Source organism: Uloborus diversus, chromosome 5, assembly GCF_026930045.1.
Source record: "Uloborus diversus isolate 005 chromosome 5, Udiv.v.3.1, whole genome shotgun sequence".
In the NCBI taxonomy this organism is placed as follows: domain Eukaryota; kingdom Metazoa; phylum Arthropoda; class Arachnida; order Araneae; family Uloboridae; genus Uloborus; species Uloborus diversus.
This window is the reverse complement of record NC_072735.1, coordinates 24,403,078-24,426,240: the sequence shown is the minus strand read 5'-3', so window position 1 is coordinate 24,426,240 and position 23,163 is coordinate 24,403,078. Positions and strand designations below refer to the sequence as shown.

The following is a 23,163-nucleotide window of genomic DNA, read 5'->3' as shown; positions in this document are numbered from 1 at the left end:
TGATGTCAAACGACAGAAGTGTAAACAATGAAAGCGCATCGATTTAAGTAATTTTTTAAAAAATATTAACCTAAATCAATTATTTAAAAAATGGTCAGATCCTATGTTTCTAAGCATGTTCTTTCAGAAAAAAATACTTTTAAAATTTTGGAAACGACCCCATTGAAGCGACTTCGAATTAATTAATCGCGTTCTTTTTGTTTACTTTACTTCGAAGTCCAAAATAAGAAGACGATGACAAAACCCGACTTTAAATCAGCCTCCCCTACAACTACGCCACCTATGCTAATTACTCCTCTTCACTTAGCTCCTCGATTCCCACTTTCCAAATCTTTCTCAGACGGCTGCTAAACGCCACTGCCGCTGGGGCATTCTAAATTTCTCCAACACAGAAATCGCTCTTCTCTTCCTCCCCTCATGAATTTTATTCTGTTTTATTTTGTTATTGGATCGGTTTTCACGCGTCGAGCTCTGAGCATCACTTGCGGGAATCGAATACCCAAAGTTTTGTTCGTGTTGGTGGATGGATGTCGATGGGATTACTTGGATCAAGGCAATTTCCCCGGTTTTAAGAAACTCTCCGATAAAGGGACTCATGCTCTTCACGTGACTCCGATTTTCCCGTCTAATTCGTATCCGAACTGGTACTCATTGGTTACTGGTAAGTGTACTGTATAATTTATTTCAATTGGGTCGTTTCAGAAACTTTTAAAGTATGTTTTCTCTGAAAGAACATGCTTAAAAACGTAGGATCTGCCCATTTTTTAAACAATTTGACTTGGTTTGATATTTTTAAGAAAATATTTTATTAGGTGCGCTTTTATTGTTTACGCGTCCGCCTATGATATCACAAATGATGAAATGACATTCACAGAGCACAATATTTAATTCGCTTCTTGATTATCATAACGTGGAAACGCGGTAGACAGATGCGCCAAAGTACATTATTTGTGACGTTACATAGACCACGCCTTATTTTTAAAATCAGACATTTTAAAAAATTAATTAAAAATTCTGCGTTGAGAAAATGAAAATTTTTCTCGCACCATGTTATTATTACTATTATTTTTTTGCTCATTCTATCAATTTCAGTGACTAAAAATAGTACTTCTGACTAAAGGAAACACCCCCCTTTCGGGATGAAGTTTTTTAGCTTTCTTTTCGGAACTTTTACTAAGGAACCGAAAAATTAAAGAAAAAAAAAGTAAAATTTGCTGCAAATATTTGAAACTAAGTTCATAATTAATCACAAACACTTTTGTAAGATATTTATTCTTCAGAAACGAATTTTCAATTTGCAAATGTCATTTTTCGTTAGTATTTTTTCTCCCTATAACATTGAAAAAGAAAGCTTAAAATTTTTTTCTAGAAGAGGACAAAACTAAATTTATTTGTAAATCTTTCTCTCAGATTAATTTCCAGTACAATTAGTTGCTAGATGAAGAAGTGTATACATAATTGGATTTTTTCCCTCAATGTTTTTAGCTTGAAAAAAATTTGCAGAAATCAAAGAAAAAATTGAATCCATCCCCCTTCCTGGAAAGGGCTTCTTTCTTATTTTCTTACCTGTTTCTTTCAATTCTTTCTTTTTCGTTTCTTTTTTTGAAGCTATGATCCTTACTGCACATTGTGCGACCGGAGTGAACTGAAAAAAAAAAGAAAAAAGCATTCCACCTGCTCTCTTCGACGTGCATGATCAGAGCTTTTTTTATAACATCGTTCAATAATGCATCTAAAACGAAGCCTCCGTGGCGCAATCGGCTAGCGCGATCGGTTTTTAATCGAAATGCTGATGATTCAGGCCCACCCGGATGAGTAGTTTGTATTTTAATATTTAAAAAAAATGGCAGTCACGAGACTAGCTGACAGAAGCTATGTTTTATGCAAAGGGATAATTAAAGGTATGTTATATGACTATGCGTAGGATATAAAAATAATTTTTATGCATTTAACTGCTATAACTAAAACTTAACTCAATTTATTGTTTCAAAAACCATCAGCAGTATACGTTTATGTTGTTCAGTAACCGTTATTTTTTTAATTATTAAAAAAATATTTTTAAATAATAAAAAAGCAAAATCTTAAGAAACGGAGTCTTCCATAGCTCCCACTTGAGTCACACGTTTATTTCTGCAAATCTTCATGTAGAATGCGGAGCTGGAAAAACGAATTTGATGTTTTTTTATATTACTAGTAATTAATAACAAAAAAAAACCCAAGCGGTTCAGTTTTCTTTTTCAAAAAAAAAAAAAAAAAAAAAAAATGAAGAAACATTTTTTTTTAAAAAATCGCATCGAATTTATTTAAAAATGGTTCATCGGGAAACAAGCGCATCTTTATCTTTACTAATAATAAAGCTCAAAGTCTCTCTGTCAGGATGTCTGGATGTTTAGATGTCTGGTCTGGATGTCTAGATGTCTGGATGTCTTAATGTCTGGATTTCTGTGACGCGCATAGCGCCAAGACCGTTTTTGTCGATTTTCATGAAATTTGGCACACAGTTAGTTTGTAACATGAAGGTGTGCACCTCGAAGCAAATTTTCGAAAATTCGATGTTGTTCTTTTTCTATTTCAATTTTAAGAACATTTTCCGGAGCAAAATTATCATCAGATGGACGACTAAATTACGAAATTATCATGACGTGGAATGGGAGTGCGAATGAGCATAGCCAATTGGCGAGAAATTCATCATCCATTATTTGTAAATATACAGGCGAACCAAATGAACTTTTAATTTTCTTCAACGGGCAAAGCCGTGCAGGTACCACTAGTACGAAATAAAGGCGTATTAAATTATGTAAATAAATAAATAAAAAACGCAAATTAATAAATGTTCTATAGTAGGGAAAAAACTAATTTGGCAGCAGTGTGAAAGCTACGCAGATCTTAATCACACCATTACAAACACTGACAGGTTAGATTTGCCCCCACTATAGGACCATAGCAATAAGTTGAGTTATTAACTAGACCTGATTGAATCACTATTGAGAAATGAATACTAATGAATTCGAAATTTTGTCTGGCGTAATGAATTGGCATGTTTAAGCTAAAGTTGCTGAAAATTTTATCTCACTGGAAGCCTGAAATTTTTGGAGCTAGAAGTGCTTTTGGTTGTCAGTACGTTCTAGTAATTTTGTGAGTTTGAGTTCATAAACTTTTGCGTAGCACGCATGCGAAATCTTGACAGAACGCATCAGAAAAATAACTTAACGAGTACTAAAAAATTGTTAATATTGTCCAAGACAAAATCAGACAATAAGTTTAAATTTTTTTGTTTCAAAACTTTTGTATAAAGTTTCAAAAACGAACTATTTTCAAAAGGGGTCCCACTTACCCCAACCAACCTTAGATGAAAGCGAAACTGAAGAATATGTGCAAATCAAACAAATACTTCAGATTAAAGTTTGTGAAGTGATGAATAAAATGATTCGAGTATAAAAAGCAGCTTCTAGACAAAAACTATCATGTGGTTACCGGCATTACATGATGCATTAAAGAGAAAAAAAAATGAAGGGGGAGAGGATAGATGCAAGCAACGCCTGATGATTTTCTATCTAAAAAGTGTTTTCCCTTCTTGGCACGTGGAAGTGCAACTATTTTAACTTTCCTCGCGTTCATTCGTTTTCCTTTGTAAATATAAGAATATATTTCTTTTTATAAGACTTAACAGGAAGAAACTGCCCTTTTTCTTTTTCTTTGCTATAGAAATAGTGCTTCACTCATTGCGGTTTAGTATATGCACTACCTTAGATCAGCCAAACATCAGTACTCACTTAAAAATAAAGTTCAGTGTCTCACCAAGAAATAATTTAAATCCAATAAAATTAAGCTGCAGTCATCTTATTTTTGATAAGTTTTACGAATGTAATGGTGCTTTTACAAGCTGGTGACTGCCAAAAGGAACCATTGCGAGGTAACATTAAAGCAATATCCACCTATGTTCAAATTGTGATTTAAAATAATGTTCAGGTTATTTTAAAAAACTCACAGAGAAAACAAATAGTAAAAATGTAAGAAAAATTTGTCAACATGTAACTAGCCACATCTTTCATTAAACCTCTCCACCCAACCACCCCCACCCCCTCTCTCATCCGCATGCAAGGCATTTCAGATTTTTGTGAAAGTAAAAAAAGAAATAACCTCCCGCGAAATTTTAGAATGAGCTCTCTCTATGTAAAAATAAATCAGTATTTTTGTCTAAATGGAATTTCAAAAATGGCTAACAGAATCTCTACGCAGCAAAACACAGTGGAACCTCGTTTAAGTCGAACACGCTTAAAACGACGAACTACATTTGCAATCCCCGTCCTTTTGAATTTACAAATCCTGAGAGATATTGTTTTTACTTTCTTTTATATCTAATACATAGAAGAAAGTTTTGGATTCGTGCAAATTTTCGAATTTCGAATTTTGACGGATTGGAATGTTTTGAGGTATGCTGAGTCCATTTCGACCATTTTTGGAAAATGTCTCTCTCTCTGTGTGTGTCACGTATGTGTTTGACCAGTTTTTTGTGGCCGCTGTACAGCAAAAACTACCGCATGAAATCGAACGAAATTTTGTACACATATGTGCCCCTATGTGATTTTGTGCCCATTGGTTTTTGGCGCGAATTCATCCAAGGGGGATGGAGCAATGGGACGTTTCTTGAGTTATGCGTGCTTGCTCTTGCTACTACCCAGGAAGTACCTGCGGAATCAAACAAAATTTGGTCCATATGTTGCCCCTAACAGATGCAGGTGCTGATTCAATTTTGGTGTCAATGGCTCAAAGGGGGGTTGAGCTATAGAACGTTTTTTGTCGTCAATTGTGACTGCTGTATCTCAATAAATAATGAACGGAATTAAACAAAAATTCATCGACAAGTAGCCCTAAGAGGGTATAAGAAATGATTCTATTTTGGCGTCAACAGCTGAAAGGGGGTGGCGCAATCGAACGATCTATTTTTTCCATTGTGAGTGCCATACCTCAAGAAGTAATGCTACGTTCTGGATGAAATTTGGAAAAAATATGAATCCATATGTAAACAGGCGTTGGTTCAATTTTGGCGCCAATCGCTTCAAGAGGTGCTGTTTTTTTTTTTTTTTTTTTTTTTTTTTTTTTTTTTTTTTGAGCAATCACGATTGTTTATTGTTCTCATTTGACCGTTTTTGGTGTCCGTGCCTTTTTCAACTTGAACCAGAAGCCTTTGCAGCACCACCGCCCACCGTCTGCTGCTGGCGGCGCGGCGCGGCGCGGCTGCTCCGGTTTTGAGCTATCCGCTTCTCCTGGTCGGAGGCGTCCATGTCCTACACACACGCACGTTCACACGACTTCACACACGCCTACGTGCATACACACAGGTCTATGCACACACACAACTATGCACAAGTAACCGCCCAGGAGGAGAGGCAGACTTGGGGGGGGGGGGGGGGGGACAGGAGCCGTTTCTAGAAACAATAACTCCAATGAGTAGGGTCCTGTCTCAGTTCGCGATTGCGAAAAACATAATTTGAATTCAAAATTTCAGAATTCAAATTATTATTATTATTTTTTTTTTTTTTTTGAGTAATCACATTGCTTATTGTTCTCATTTGACTGTTTTGGCGTCCTTCGAGATTTTGTTTTCTCCCTTCCTCCCTCTGCAGCACTACCGTCGACCGGCTTCACGATGCTGCTCCTCTAGCGGAAACCGTCTCCAGGTTACGTCTATATCCTACACACACACACACACACACACACCTACACACATATACATACACCTACACACATATACATACACCTACACACATACCCACACACTCATGATTGTACACAGACACAAACACACGCCTACATACACATGCACACGTGATTGCGAAAAACATAATTTGAATTCAATGTTGTCAAAATTCAAATTAATTAATATTAATTTTTTTTTTCGCGAATAAAAATAGCTTTATTAATGCAACAATAAGAAAGATAAATCGTAATAATCTGTCGTCTGCGTATTTCTCGTGATTTTAATTGTATAGACATAATCGGAAATATTATCTCAAAATGATTTAAAATTTTTAACTGTTGCTATTTTATGTTTGTTAACAAATAAAATATTTGTTATTAATTCAAGCAAGTCTTTTAAAATAACTTTCAATTTTCGCTCTTTGCTTTGACTTGACGAATGGTCGTCAAGTTTTTGCATGTGTAATTTTGTTTTTGTTGGGAATATTGCTTCCTCGTCAAGGCATGGCGAGGGATCAGAATTATTAGAAAGATATAGAAAAAAGTTTCGTGCTGGCCACAACATACTAATTTGGATATGACAAACTGCGAAGAAGAATTATTTTTTTAAGATTCGTTTCATTTCGTCTAAACAAGGTTCGACAGAATTTGTCTCGCGTTATCTTGGAAATGAGACATAAAAACTAAGCTTTAAATAATCTCGCGATAGTGCAGACGACTTTTGAATCGACCTCCTCAGCCTCCCACGCCCTCTACCTAAATCCTTCATCCCCTACAAAATTCCATCATCAAAGATTCAGCAGACGATGCGAACGCGGCGATAAGGAGTAGAAGCGCGGCAAACGGCGGGCTGAGATAGAACAGCGTGGCCGTGCTGTATATTCCGAAATGTATCTTCTTTTCTTTTTCATCGTATTGGAATTCATATTCGAAAGTGGAAGCACAGACGAGCCATGCGGAACTCGGGTTCCTAAAGTCATATACGTACTGATAGATGGTTGTCGATGGAATTACCCTGATCAGGGAAATTTTCCGGGATTCAGGAAGCTCGCTGAGAGGGGAACTCGGGCCCCACACGTGACTCCAATATTCCCATCGAATTCGTATCCGAACTGGTACACACTTGTTACAGGTAATCATCGTTATTTATCATTTTTCTTCATTGTTAAAAATATCGTCTGTCATTAAAAAGTAATGCTGTTAAGGTGGCAAAAATCAAAACATAGTAATTCGAAGTTCTAGAACTTGGATACGCCACCTTTCGGTAATTTCAGACATTATCCAAAGAGGTAAAACATTGCAGTTTTGTGCAGACAGAGCAGGTGTTTCACTGGACTTCTTTCAACAGCCATTGGCCAAGCTGCACCTCCTATAGTTTATTCGAATTCCGAATAACAAAATTAAATAGTTTTTCATATCATATTTTTCAATTTATCTTTTGCTTTTATTTAAACTTATGATATTTTGTGAATAACTATTGGCAATAGTTAGAGTTGTGATTATTTTTAGAATATTAAGGAGAGAGAGAAAGAGAGTGTAATGGGTATGAAGAAAGGTTTTTCCTTCTCCTTTTTGAGATAATATAACCAACTATTGTGATGAATTTTTCTGGTGCACATCATTTTTTTTAATTTTTATTAATATAAATAATATTGAGATTTTATCACGAGTGACTTTAAGAGAGTTTTTTTGTTCAGGTAGCATTGAAGTTCTAACACTATGTGAAAGACCTATCTTAAACATCGTGATGTGTAGATTTTGTTCTGAACGTTTTACGCCAAGCCGAAAGGAAGTTATTATAAGAAAGTTAAATCATTTTGTAGTTAAAAAAAATGCCAAAAAGGAAAAGTAAATATTTAGCCAAAAAGAGTGGGTGTAGTCTAGCTCTGATAAAATAAGGTTTGAGCTTGGACGAGATGATTTTTATTCAGGTTGAAAGAGAATAAATTCATAGATTGGCAGAACACCGATAAACGTTAGTGATATGGCAAACCGGCCGCAGCCCCCCTCCCCATTTGAACAAATAAAATCGTAAAAGACTCATTGTATACATCACTCTATCACAATTTTATATATGAGGCAGTGAGAAGCAAAGGGATGTAAGTAGCAAAATTAAAAATTTGGAGACATCCAGTAAAAATAGTAGAGGAACCTCTCCTCTGTCATGGAGTAAAATAAAGTACTAGTAGCCCTGGTAGGTGCTGCTTCACAGCATGATTTAGAGAAAAAAATATCAATGAAAGCCTACCTAGGACGTTATCTTTAAACGCGTTTTACTCAAAACTTGAAAGTGTCCACTTACATCCCTTTGCTTCTCACTGCCTCATATGCACCCCAGTCGTAGAGGATAAAAGTTCTACGGTTTTGGCTCAGTTACATAAAGCAAATATTTTCAAAGTGGATATTTTTTTTCTAAAAAGAAATCAGTTTAAGAAAAAAATTATCTGCTCTCTATTTTAATGAATTGGAATTTAAAAAAAATTCTACTTCAGTGTACAATCAAGCATAATTAAGTTGTCAGTAAATTCATTCACATCCCGACATAGCGTCTCGACCTCTAGTTCTGGCGAGACAAAGGGGACTCGAGAAAATTGAGGCTGAAATCGCCGCTTTAGGAATAGTAGCATTTACAACATTTATTTATTTTCTTCACATAAAAACATTTCTTCTGAGCAGAGTTTTTTTTTTTTTTTTTTTTTTTTGTTCTTTCTACTGAAATAAGGGTAAAATGCGAAAACAGAAAAATACGCTTTTAAGAAATAAAATTATTGAACAACCCAGTGTCATATCCAAAAAAGTAATGACAGTTATTAAATGTTCCGTAAGCTCTGTAGCTCTGTTTTGTTTGCAAAAGAAAAAAAAAAAAAAAAAAAGGTTCTCAACAGTTTATTAAAATACGTAGCCAAATAGCAAATAACCTGTAAACGAATCCTTAGTTCAGTTTGTTTTGCTTTACTCGAGTGTCAAAATATTTAAGAAAAACAACGTGTCTGCAAATCAAACTGAAAGTTTATGTTTAAATTTTGCAACTCTTATTATAAAAGGCGAGCACAAATGACGGAGACGATTTCCAAAAATCACATAATTTTGAAACTACTGCGCATACAACAGTAAGTGATACATGAAATTAAAAAGAAATACACGAAGTTTTTTTTCCTCTAAAATTCAGTTTCACAAATGTGAAATGTGTGACCACATTGCGCGAAATGTATAACTTCAAATGCTCAATGTTGAGTCTTTTGTTACACGACAACATCTAATCTGTAATCCAGTTCCTTCCACTCATTTGTGGTATCACAATGTCAACGGTTCTTAACGCTGTACAAATGAATCGATTACTTCAGAAAGGGCGTAAGTCCAATGGATTCCAGTAGGACTTACGCCCTGCATGAAATAATCGATTCAAATGCGTTCTTGTTACTTCCTTTTACAAAAAAAGGAAGTATTGTATTCGCGAAAAAAATTTCACTCAAAAATCGGCCTTCATTTCCATTTTTCTCACCCCCGAATGAATGTTGAGCTTTTTTTTTTCGACCTGACCACACGTGGATATATGCCTAGGAACATACAGACACCCGAAATATCCATTTTGGCGACTCCCGAGTTAATTACAACGAATGTTCTCGTGATGTCCGTTTGTACGTATGTATGTGCGTATGTATCTCGCATAACTCAAAAACGTTATGTCTTAGAAAGTTGAAATTTGGTACGTATACTCCTAGTGGGGCCTACTTGTGCACCTTCCCTTTTGGTTGCATTCGAATGTTCCTAAGGGGGTCTGTTGCCCCTTTTTTAGGGGAAATCATTGTTAATTTCCATGTAAACTCAAGTGGTGTTATAATTTGGCGGACACTTGGCGAAAAATTTGACGATTTTTTTTTTTTAAATTTTAAATTTGGTTTCAATTTGGCCACTGTTGGTGATATTTAGAAAGTAAACAATTGAATCACATTAAAATTGCCAATCATGAGGAAATGATATTAAATTGGAGTAAAAGGAAGTCATGTGATGCACACATCAGCTCGTTTTTTTAATGTTTTGGGGAAGCTGATAAACAGTGTCTCTGACTAACCTCATCAGGAAAAGATATCACATGTGGCAGTGAATTGCACTTCAGAATCAGTGGTGGATACAGGGAGAGGGTCATGGGGATCATAACTCCCGAAACCGTCAACAGTATTATCATAAATTTTTATTGTATGGAATCATATTTTAAATTATTGAATATAAAATGAATAGTTGTAGAATAACATGCAAAATATATTATTATACATTGCGTTCAAATAGTTTTCGAATAAAATGTAATCTTTACCATGGATATTTACCGCTTATATAGATAGTTTCTTCTACATATTATACTGCTATAGATTGATATTCGATAGCGATGTAGATTCATGATTTATATTGTTACAAGTTCAGTGGAACTTCAAACGTTCTTTAAAGGACGACACAGTTCTTAAGAAAGCACAGGAGATTTATTTACAACTATGTACAAGAAATATCGTTAGCAAATGCTAAATTAACCATAGCAATTAGGCAAATATCAATTAACACCGTAAACTCAACGGTCACACACATATTTACATCAAAATACGCAAAAACGCAGCGCAAAGGCTAATACACACTTCCAGCGGAATGCTGAGAACGAGACTCCACAGTTAGAAACAAACTAACTGACTCTCTTTCATTCACAAAACGCCCGGAATATTATACAAGTAAAGAATTCGAGTGTAAAGGAGTTGTATATTCATAACAAGAAACTATTTACAGGTTACATTACTAAGATAATTTTAGGTGAAAGACAATGGCATGAAAGCGAAATTTAGCCAGAGTGCAACAAATTGATCATGTAAATAATTACTATTTAGAGAATTTGTAAAAATATATTTAAAAAATGTAATTTCCATGAAGTGAGAGCTGATGGAACTGTGATCATGAGCATATTCAGGCTCAGGGGGGCATTTTACATAAGAACAAGAAAGAATGGTGTCGAGAAGCCTTTTGAAGGGTTTTTTTTTTTTTTTTTGGTGCACTGTGTTTGTTATGGAATAGCGTGGAAATGTTCGCAGTTTGACGACGTGGTGGTGTATGGATCATTCCACGTCAAATCGCCTAAATTAAATAGTCGGCAGTGCCATTATATCTCCGATTTTTTACATTATTTTTTTACGAATAGATATCTATGAGAAGAGCTTAAATTATTTTTTTTAGATTTTTTGAATAAAAATTACATTTTGGAGAATTTTTAAAAAAATTCGATTTTTGACCATTTTTCGGAGTCACCGTTTTGGCATGAATTCAGAAAATCCCTCTAATTTCTTTATTTTTTAACCAATTAAGCTGAATTCGGTATCAATTTCAAGCTAATATTTTTCTTTTTCAGTGTGAATGACAGAAAGTATTCTATGAACAGTTGAGTGTTGCGACTCTTTATCTAAAGTCAGTTTTAATGTTTTTTTTAATTGGGAGATTAAATAAGATATCTTAAGAGTACATACTACGATCTGCATCAAATTTTTTTTGTAGCATATTTAAATCATTCTCTTGCTATGTAGAAAAAAAATAGAAGCTTGTTTTTAGTTATTTTGAAATTTAAAAAAAATAAAGTTTGTTTTGCAGAAAATACAAGTTTTTTATTACTTTAAATCCCTTTTAAGCTTAAAAAAGGCCACAAACTTTTCACAAAAATTAATACTGGACTCTCAACGGATTTGTATCAATAGTTAATCGCTAAAAAGTTGTTTACTTTTGAAAATAATTGAGCAAAAACCTCCGTTCCAGACTTTGCAAAAATAAATAAATAAATAATAATGAAAAAAAAAAACACTTTTAATTGAAAGTCTACTAAATACTAAGAATAATAATTTGAATAATAGTATAAAAATATTTTTTTAATGGAATTATTTTGCTTTTTTTTTTTTTTTTTTTGACATTAAAGGATGGAAAGAAAAATTACTGTTGAAAATTTTTCTTAGCATAATCTTGTTTGGATTACGTTACTCCTGATAATGAACATCCACACTTACAGTACTCCACAACTCTAGATTTCTCTGAAGAAGATTATTTTTGCTGATTGAAGTATATTTTAAAACCTCTTCGAAACTTTTTGACAGAAATTCTGACTTTTCAACTTCTGATACAAAGGAAAAAGTAAATTAAAAAAAAAAAAAATGTGGTCCGCACATGCATGCCTTTCATTTCACATTTTATAATCGACGAAAGCTTTGTGTCGATTAACTTTCAAAGCGAAAGAAGAATGATGCGTATTGCATGAGTATTGTAAGAGCGGAAGATCATTGTCAGGTGTTACGTAATCCAAACAAATTTAAGCTATGAAAACTTTTCAATAGTAATTATTCTTTTTTTCCCCCTCATCTTTTACTGCAAAAAAAAAAAAAAAAAGCTAAATGATGCCATTAGAAATATTTTTTATACTATTCTTCAAATTATTATTCTTAATATTTAGTGCACTTTCAATCAAAAGTGTTTATTTATTTATTCATTTATTTATTTTTCCGAAGTCTGAAACGGAGGTTTTTGCACAGCTCTTTTCAAAAGTAAACAACTTTTTAGCGATTAACTATTGATACAAATCTTTTGAGAGTCCAGTATTAATTGTTCTGAAAAGTTTTTGGCCTTTTTTAAGCTTAAAAGGGATTTAAAGTAATAGAAAACTTTTATTTTCTGCAAAACAAACTTTATTTTTTTATTTCAAAACAACAAAAAACAGCTTTCTACTTTTTTTCCACATATCAAGAGAATGATTTAAATATGCTACAAAAAACACTTGATGCAGATCGTAGTAGGTACTCCGGAGATATAACTTATTTAATCTCCCAATTGAAAAAACATAAAAACTGACTTTAGATAATGAGTAGCAACACCACTCAACTCTTCATAGAAATACTTTCTATCGTTCACACTGAAAAAGAAAAATATTAGCTTGAAATTGATACCAAATTCAGCTTAATTGGTTGAAAAATAAAGAAATTAGAGAGATTTTCTGAATTCATGCCAAAACGGTGACTCCGAAAAATAATCAAAAATCGAATTTTTGAAAACATTCTCCAAAGCGTAATTTTCATTCAAAAAATCTAAAAAAATTAATTTGGGCTTTTCTCATGGACATCTGTTCGTAGAAAAATAATGGACAAAATCTGAAACATGACGGCACATGGCATTAGGCGATTTGACGTGAAATGACCCGTATGTGGATTAAGGAAGCCAAATAATATCTTTACATCAGAGGCAAACGGACGTAAGTCCAAAAATTGCGATTTTCCGTTTATTAGTGCATTGTATATGTAGTATCCTATTCCGCATCGAGCCATATAAACATAATCCTAAAATATATATCCTTTGTAATAATTTTAAAGTGTTAAAAGTACGCGAGTCCAATCCTTTGTATGCGCCAAGCAATTGTTTTTTTCCGTTCTCCTGTAAAGTAGCGATTATGTGAAATGTGACTTACGTTAGTCTGCCTCTGAGGTACAGACTATTATACTTGACACGAGTCTTAACATCGACATTTCAGTAAGCTAAAATTGCGTGTAAATAGACAAAAAATAAAATAAAATAAAAATTTAAAATAATAATAATAATTAAATAAAATAAATTAAATAAGTGGCCATAACCAAGGCCGACCCATAACTGTAGACATGAGTTAGGTATATTTTCTTTTATTTCTTATTTATTCACGCATTTATTCTACTTTCATCCAACAATTAAGGATTACTTATCGATTTCTTTTCATTTCGAAAGATTTGGGTCTCATTATTCCATCAACGAGGAAGCTTTGAACTTTATACATTAAAAAAAATAATAACAACACAATCTAATCTGGAGTTTTATCCTTTTTTTTATCTTCAAAATCCTTTCTGCAGTGTTCAGATTTGCGGATATAGTCACTTGTCACAAGGATCCGCCACAAAAGTCTTTTTAAATCAAAATATAAAAGTCTTTTTTTTTTTTTATGTCTACTGTTGCATCAGATTGAGTCCGTTATCTCTCATATTACAACGACAGTAACCGCTTTAAAAATAGGGCAGTTAAAGTAAAGCGATAACTATTCAATAGTTGTGAGTGTGAGTTTTCGCAAGTAATCAAAATCTTCTTTGCAGTTTTCGTGAGTTTTAATTTACGATATTAAGTTTTCACGGTATTCATAATGATTGTCAAAAATACCGTATCAATCAGAATAAATATGATTCGCTATTTAGCAGAAGTTTTGTCAATCACGAATGTGCGTTGTTTTAAGACTTTGTCACAAGTATTATATTTTCGGACATACTTCGGAATTTTATTAGTTTTAAAATTTTCTAGCTGAATTAACATAAATTGGCAGAGAAGCATGTTGAGCTGCCTACATCTGCTATTGAAACCAACTTTGCAATGTTTTTCGAGACATGGACCACTAATCTCTGTTGGAATCAACAATTGCAATGTTTTTCGAAACATGGAATAATAATCTTTTTTTTTTTTTTGGAACAACAACTGCAATGTTTCTCCTAACATGGATCATTATAATCTCTATTGGAATCAATAATTGCTATGCTTCTCCTAACATGGATCATTATAATCTCTGTTGGGATCAAAAATTGCAATGTTTTTCGAAACATGAACAATAAAATTTTTTTGGAACAACAATTGCAATGTTTCTCCTAACATGAATCATTATAATCTCTATTGGAATCAATAATTGCAATGGTTCTCCTAACATGGATCATTATAATCTCTGTTGGGATCAACAATTGCAATGCTTCTCCTAACATGGATCATTATAATCTCTACTGGGATCAACAATTGCAATGTTTTTCGAAACATGGATCATTATAATATCTACTGGGATCAACAATTGCAATGTTTTTCGAAACATTTCTCATTATAATCTCTATTGGAATCAATAATTGCAATGGTTCTCCTAACATAGATCATTATAATCTCTGTTGGGACCAACAATTGCAATGCTTCTCCTAACATGGGTCATTATTATCTCTGTTGGGATCAACAATTGCAATGCTTCTCCTAACATGGATCATTATACTCTCTACTGGAATCAACAATTGCAATGTTTTTCGAAGCATGTTTCACTAATCTCTGTTGGGATCAACAATTGCAATGCTTCTCCTAACATGGATCATTATACTCTCTACTGGAATCAACAATTGCAATGTTTTTTGAAGCATGTTTCACTAATCTCTGTTGGGATCAACAATTGCAATGCTTCTCCTAACATGGATCATTATAATCTCTATTGGAATCAACAATTGCAATGCTTTTCGAAGCATGTAATGCTAATATCTGTTGGGATTAACAAATGCAATGTTTCTTCTAATATGGATCATTATAATCTCTATTGGAATCAACAATTACAATCTTTTCCAAAACATGGAACGTTAATCTCTGTTGGGATCAACAATTACAATGTTTCTCCAGCCATGGAGTCGATTCCTCCAAACATAAAGTACCAATATCTCTTGGAATCAAATATTGCATTGTTTCTCAGACCATGAAGCCAATTTATGCACGTATGGAATTCCCAAAATTCTCCACCAATCTCTGTTGGGGTCAATTACTACAATGTTTCTCCAAAAAACAGAACCGTTAACATTTACCACCCATCTTCGTTAACTATGACAATAGGTTAACTATTACAATGTTTTGCCAAACATGGAACTGTTTTATGACATAATGCAATAAAACTCATTTCTTTTGTTCGTAAAGCTTATTTATTCAGGATTTAAATGACATTTACATCGAACTTTATCTATCTCATATGTTTAAAATGTACAGCTAATTATTGAACGAATTGCGATCTACTAAGAATTATTGATGGAAAGTAAGTTTTTCTCTAACGATAGCTTTAAAACACTTTTATGCATATATTTTTCACAAAGTATTTTCATTCCTCTACTCATAAAAAGCATACAGAAGAGTTATAAAAAAAAAAAGTTGGTGGGTAGAATTCCTCGAGGTAAATACAATTCTAATAAAAAAGTTAGAACGTTCCACAAACGGAATCACGCCTGTATATAAATTAAATAACCTGAATCATTAACTGTCGAACACTTTAAAATGATGCACTATCACTTAGGCACTAATATTTGTTGAACAAAAAAGAGCTTTTCCTTGCAGAAAATTTTAGTGAGTCTTGTTATAATGCTAAAAAAATCTGAAACAAAGATAGAATCATTTTCTCAGGAAACTAAATTTCTGCCGAATAATTTAGGCAGTTAGAAAGTACTAAATAGGTTTTTGATGTATTAAAAAATGTAGTTTGAAAACGAAAAATAAGACTGAGGGCATTAATTTAAATAAAAATGCTCCTCAAATCGGTCTTGAAATAACCGATTTGTACGCCTATAAAATATAAAGAATGTAAAAAAAACACGAGACCATATTAGCTCCTAATTAATTTTCGTTTAAATAGAAATATATCTCGTAAAAGCTAAATGGGAGACAAAAAAGTGATATTTCCTGTCTTAATAGTTCACTCTTTCGTTTTCACAATGCATAATTTATGGAAAAGCCTAGAACTCATGATCAATTTTTGTAACTTAATATCTAATGGCATAGAAAAAGCAGCGGAAATAATATCTGTACCTCAAAGCCAGACCAACGTGAGTTACATTATTCACTGCTTTGCAGGAAGCGTAAAAACGTTTGGTGCATGCAAATGTTGGTTCTCGCGCTCTTATAGCACTGATAAGTTATTTTTTTTCCTTCTAATGGGGGCTGCGATTTTTAGGCTATATAGCATTTTAGCAGACTTAGTGCCATCCTCCGATACGGCACCCAGTCTTTCATGTGCCACCATTAAGGCGCGGATGTCAATGGCACAGATAATTTGGGCGCCCAGTTTCCACCAGATGGAGACCCCTGGAGTCTATTTGATGCGAAACTGCACTAGAAATTAAATTTTGCCGAGGGAATTCTAAGTCAAGCGAATATCCAAGGGATCTTTTACATGCCGCATAATCATACGACATGGGCACTGATGATTTTTCTGCATCTCGAAAATCCACCGACTGGTCACCCCAGGTCAGAACAATGGTCCACAGGCGTAGTAGGCCAGCGACTAACCATCGTGCCACCAGCCGGCTCTGATAAATAATCATAAATACTGTTACAAATTCTGTAATTAGTAATTATTTTTTGTGATTAATTTGTTGTAATTTATCTAAATTTGGCGTTATCTTTCATCTAAAATTGTCTTAGTAACGTAACCTGTAAATAGTTTCATGTGATGTACATACAACCCCCTAACATTCGGCTGAAGTATACGGCCCCCTCATTTCTGAGTGATAAAATTTGTGAATGGAAAGAAATGAGAAAGTGGTAGAAAGGTGTAGGATTTTCTGGAATATTTGAGAAGCCCTCTTTCGATGTTTATAAATAGCCGTGACGCGTGATAGCGCAACGGATACGTGACAGCGCAACGGTCAGTCTCGACTGAGCCGTTGCGCTGAGAGTGTATTAGCTCTGTTTTGTGAAGCCTTTTGGACTGTGTTTTTGTACATTTTGATTGTGAATACATGTGTTACCGTTGAGGTTACGGTGTTAACCGATATTTGCCTAATTGCTGTGGTTAATTTAGCACTTATTAACGATATTTCTTGTAAATAGTTGTAAATAAATCTCCAGTGTTTTTCTCAAGAACTGTGTCGTCATTCAAAGAAAGTTTGAAGTTGTATCACGAGCTCTTAAAAATACATATATACATACATATTGTTACAAATTCTGTAAATAGTAATTATTGTAGTAACGTAACCTGTAAATGGTTTCCCGTAATGAATATACAACCCCTATACATTCGGCTGAAGTATACGATCCTCCTATTTCTTTTTTTTTTTTTCATTGATAAAATTTGTGAATGAAATAAGATAACGGTTTACGATTTTCGAGAAGCGTTTGGAATCTTGTGGAATATTTGAGAGATTTCTTTCGATGCTTATAAAAGCGTCCCGCGTGATAAAAAGTTTAGTTTCAATTGAGAATTTGTACTGAGAGTGTATTAGCTTTGTTTATTGCGAGACATTTCGCTGTGTTGTTTTTCGTATTTGGAAGTAAATACGTGTGTAACCGTTGAGTTTACGGTGTTGTGTGATATTTGCTTAATTGCTGATGATTAATTTAGCAGTTGTTGACGCTCTTTCCTGTACATAGTGTAAATAAATTTCCTGTCTTTTTAATCAAGAACTGTGTCGTCCTTTCAAGAAAGTTGGAAGTCGCACCGGATCCGTTACAATATATATATATTTTTTGCATAGAGTTATGTTGTTTTAGCGCATTAAGATTTTACGTAAAACTCAGTTATCTCTTGAAAATTATTATTTTTGGACTTAGATTAGTCTGCTTCCGAGATAATACAGATATGTGGACTCAATTGAAACTTTAATAACACGGTTCACCTCATTAACAAGATCAAAGTATGTGGCCACCTTCAACAATTTTCAATTGCAAACTTAACAGAAATGAATAATTACTCCCCTTCCTTCTTTCGCGTGTCAAACTATCTTTGTTCATTTTCTGGTTTCAAAGGATGAATAATTGTTTAGAGCTCTCTAAAAGTAGAAAGCTCGTTAAATGGAAACGCTGATTAGTTCTTGGTCCCGAGCCAATCGTTTGTCGCCCAATAACAAAAGGTGTTAGGTGGGGTCAGTTAAAGGGATGGAAATTTTCTAAGAAAAGTTATTTCATTTAGAATTTCAAATCACTGGTTTTCGATGAAATACAGCGTTTTCTCGATGTTAGCTGTCTTTGAAATTCAATGGAAGTTGTTCCTCTAATTCTAAAAAATAAATTGTTTGAAAGATATGTCAATAAAAGAATAAAACACGTAAGTTATATTTTTTCTTATATGGGAATCGTTGTCAGTTATAAATAAGTAAACGGAAAACTTAAAAATGTAAGCGTATGTTTTTTAATGAAATCAGTAGGTAAATCATTTTGTAGATAAATAACAACAGTAACAACAAAATATCAAACTCAACAACGACGGATCCAGAAATGTAGAGGTTTAACCTATTATTTTCCTTTTCCGTTCAAAAATGTATTCTAAAATTGCGTTTTTGAACATCAATTTCGTAAACAATCTCGAGGGAAGTTTTAGGAACTCCATCTCCCTAACATCATCGAAGGTCGGCTAAAATTGTGCTTTTTGAAACTTCAGTTTCAAAAAATTACCGGAGAAAAATCACTAAACCCAATTTTCCCCCTAACACTCACTATCTATGTCTACAATTGTGTCTTTACGAATTAAATTTTGTAAAATGCTCGGGGAAAGGCCTCCAAACGCCTACTCCTACAAGAGTACCCCTTTGTGTGATGTAGTAAGCTTTGCTCCAATATAATCTTGCTTCGTTTTTTAAGTGAATTAATAGTGTAACGGATCCGGTGTGGCTTCCAACTTTCTTGAAAGGACGACACAGTTCTTGATTAAAAACACAGAAATTTATTTACACTATGTACAGGAAAGATCGTCAACAACTGCTAAATTAATCATCAGCAATTAAGCAAATATCACACAACACCGTAAACTCAACGGTTACACACGTATTTACTTCCAAATACGAAAAACGACACAGCGAAATGCCTCGCAATAATCAAAGCTAATACACTCTTAGCACAAATTCTCAATCGAAACTAACTTTTTATCATGCGGGACGCTTTTTATGAACATCGAAAGAGAACTCTCAAATATTCCACAAGATTCCAAATGCTTCTCAAAAATCGTAGACCGTTATTTTATTTCTTCTTTTTATTCATTCACGAATCTTATCAATGAAAAATAGGGGAACCATATACTTCAATCGAATGTATGGGAGCTGTATATTCATTACGGGAAACTATTTACAGGTTACGTTACTACAATAATTACTATTTACAGAATTTGTAACAATAGTAATATAATGTATAATTAGTGCATCTCTGTGTGCGGCGCAGTGTAGTGAACTATGCACCAATCAAATCTTACTTTGTTTTTAGGAGAATCAATATAAAAAATTGTTACTGACTTATTTATGAAAAATCATTACAAAACGGAAATATTTATGATAAGTAAACGAAAGAAAGATTCGGAATTATAACTAAATTAGTCTTATTTGTTTTTTAATTTCTTTTTAAATGTAAATAATGATTTTATGGGAGTACTAGTGGTACCCGCACGACTTTGCCCGTAGTTGAAAATTAAAAGGCCAATCGGTTCGCCTGTATATTTATAAATAATGGATGACGAATTTCTCGCCAATTGGCTATGTTCATTCACTCTCCTATTCCACGTTATGATAATTTCATAATTTACTCGTCCATCTTATGATAATTTTGCTCCAGAAAATGTTCTTAAAATTGAAATAGAAAGTGAATGAAATCGAGTTTTCGAAAAATCGCTTCGAGGTGCACTACTCCATGCTACAAACTAACTTTGTGATAAAATTCATTAAAATCGGACGAACGGTCTAGGCGCTATGCGCGTCTCAGACATCCTACAGACCTCCAGACAGAGAGACTTTCTGCTTTATTATTAGTAAAGAAGTAAAGTAAGCAAGTAAGGGGACCCCAGGAATAAAGCCGGCATTACAAGCAAACTCATCCCTGTATGTAATATTTTAGTTCTCAAAAAGTTTCTACTTTCGAACATTTTAATAGAAAAAAACTCGAATTTTCAAAATTAATTTGAATTCTGAGATTTTGAATTCAAATTATGTTTTTCGCAATCACGAGTTGCGACAGGGCCCTACTCATTGGGGGCTATTTTTTCTAGAAACAGCTCCTGTCCCCCCAAGCTTACCTCTCCTCCTTTGCGGTTACGTGTGTATAGTTGTGTGTATGCGTGCAGGCGTGTGTATATATGTAGGCACGCGTGCGTGCATGCATAGGCTTGTGTGTGTGCGTAGACCTGTGTGTATGCACGTAGGCGTGTGTGTATGTGTGTAAAGGCTTGTGTGTATGAGCGTGTGTGTGTATGTGTATGTGTGTGTGTGTGTGTGAGCGCGCATGTGTGTAGGACATGGACGCCTCCGACCAGGAGAAGCGTATAGCTCAGGACCGGAGCAGCCGCGCCGCGCCGCCTGCAGAGGCGGGTGGGCGGTGGTGCTGGTGTCCCTGGTCCAAGCTGAAAAAGGAACCAGACGCCAAGGACGGTCAAATAAAAGCAATAAGTAATCGTGATTGCTCAAAAAAAATTAAGTGAATTTGCTATAGTTATTTTGTGTTGCAAAGTTAGATTTTAATTATTGTAAGGTTTACGACTCTCTAACCAGAACTTATATCTCTAATTGATGTTATTATTTGTTGTACTACTTACAACAATTACGTTTTGCGATTCTTTACCGCACCAGTTTGACATTTCGCGTTGATTCGAAAAACCTGTAACATGACGTGACTGAGTTTCTGTTCGTACACCAATCGTTTATCACGGCAGGGGTGTGGACAATGTAATTGTTGTGAATGGATTTGAATTGCGAGACCATTAAGTAAAAGTCGCTGATTAACTTTTGGCATACAGCCAGTCATTTGATGCCAAAAGCGAAGCAACTGGAGGGAGTGTCGGGAAAACCATTGTAAAGCGGGAAAAAAAAAAGTCATTAACTTAAAGTCGTGGTATATTAATGGAAAAATAATCAACCGTAAATGTAAACTCGCTGGCCAATGTAATTCGATAACTTCATTATGTTTTGTAAGGAGTGTTTGGTACTTAACTGCGTATTTGTAAACTCAGTTAATGTTACGTTGGAGCTAAATGCCTCGTTGTAGAAAAGGGACAGCTTGACTTTCGTCCGATTTGGTTTTTAGGTTGATATATATGAAGAAAAATAATGCAGTAAACTTTCATTAATCCGGACCCTATTGAACCAGATTTCGCTTATTTCGGGCCTGGGGCTCCCCGAGCAAAAACTTGATTTGGGCGAAAATTCTGAATTTGCTTGAACGAATCTCCAATTTTACTGCATGATATAATACGCTATCATACATACACAACATCTAATGAGACGAATCATTAGACATCATGAAAAAGGTACCCTTATAGGTAACGTTATATTTAATTAAAATGTCATTGAAATTGGTTTTATAGAGGCAAATTCTAATACTATATCTTCTTTACTAATAATAAAGCTGAAAGTCTATCTGTTTGGATCTCTGTCTGTCAGGAAGTGACGTGCATAGCGTCTAGACCGTTCGGCCGATTTTCATGAAATTTGGTACAAAATTAGCTTAGTATAGGGGTGTGCACCTCGAAGCGATTTTTTGAAAATTATTTTTCCATTCCAATTTTTACAAATTTTTACGGAGCAAATTATCACAACGCGGACGAGCAAATTACGAAATTATCATAACATGGAACCGTAGCGTGGGCAAGCAAATGAATATAGCAAATTGGCGAGAAATTCATCATCCAATATTTGTAAAGATACAGGCGAACCAAATGACCTTTTAATTTTCTACTACGGGCAAAGCCGTGCGGTTACTAATAAAAGTTACTAATAAAAAGTACCACTTGTTACTAATAAAAAGCTCAAAATTTGTCTGGATATCTGTCCGGATGTCTCTCTGTGACGCGCATAGTGCCTAAACCGTTCGGCCGATTTTCACGAAATTTGGCACAGAATTAGTTTGTAGCGTGAAAGCTTGCACCTTGAAGCGATTTTTCGAAAACTCGATTTCGTTCTTTTTCTATTCTAATTTTAAGAACATTATACAGAGCAAATTATCATAACGTGGATGAGTAAACTACGAAATTATTATAATGTGGAACTGTTACATGGGCGAGCAAATGAACACAGCAAATTGGCGAGAAATTCATCATCCATTGTTTGCAAGTATGCAGGCGCGCCAAATGACCATTTAATTTTTCTTACTACGGGAAAAGCCGTGCGTGTACCTCTAGTTAAATATAAAGACAAAGTTCTTAAAATGGAATATTTAAAACTTTTTTGCGATTTCTGAAAGTTTTTAAAATGTGGGATTGTCTACTTCCTGCACCGATGTCTTCACTTTTAACGGGAAATGGAAGTGATCACTAAAGTATTTCAAAGTTCTGCGTGAAAACTCCAAAGTCTATTACAGAGTTAATATTCTAATAAATTGTGATATACTATATGATTAAATAAGTCGAAAACATCTTAAACATTTTCTTATCCGTCCTGACTCTGTTTCAGACAGTTTACATCCTAATATAGAATTATTAAAATTAATTGCCCCCAGTTCCCTCGTACTGTTCTACTACCGATCAGATCAATTAGCGAACACTCAAATTCCTCGCGGAAATGAGGGTGCAAGCTTTCACTTCACAAGTTTTAACTGTGTTACTAGCCGCCAGGGCGGCTAGATTAGCCACCTTCGGCGGTCGCCTCGACGCTATATTCAACAGTACATACAACCCCCGATGAGGAACTTACGAAAACAACCACAAACTCAATAAAATATGCAATTGTGTTAACCAGGTGGCAACACAAGTGCAGTATC

The 23,163-nt window shown here is 34.3% G+C and overlaps 1 protein-coding gene across 2 annotated transcripts in view; it reads left to right on the top strand.

Annotated features, from left to right (window-relative positions):
* Nucleotides 1-344: 344 nt before the first annotated feature.
* The window catches only part of LOC129221969 (glycerophosphocholine cholinephosphodiesterase ENPP6-like), a 76,671-nt gene continuing 53,852 nt past the window's right edge, over nt 345-23,163 (top strand). The window contains exon 1 of one of the 2 annotated variants that reach the window (XM_054856369.1): nt 345-661. In XM_054856369.1, coding sequence (XP_054712344.1) covers nt 418-661 — 244 coding nt within the window. In that variant the 5' untranslated portion in view covers nt 345-417. The remainder of the gene's footprint in view (nt 662-23,163) is intronic. The other variant, XM_054856370.1, reaches the window with a different exon arrangement.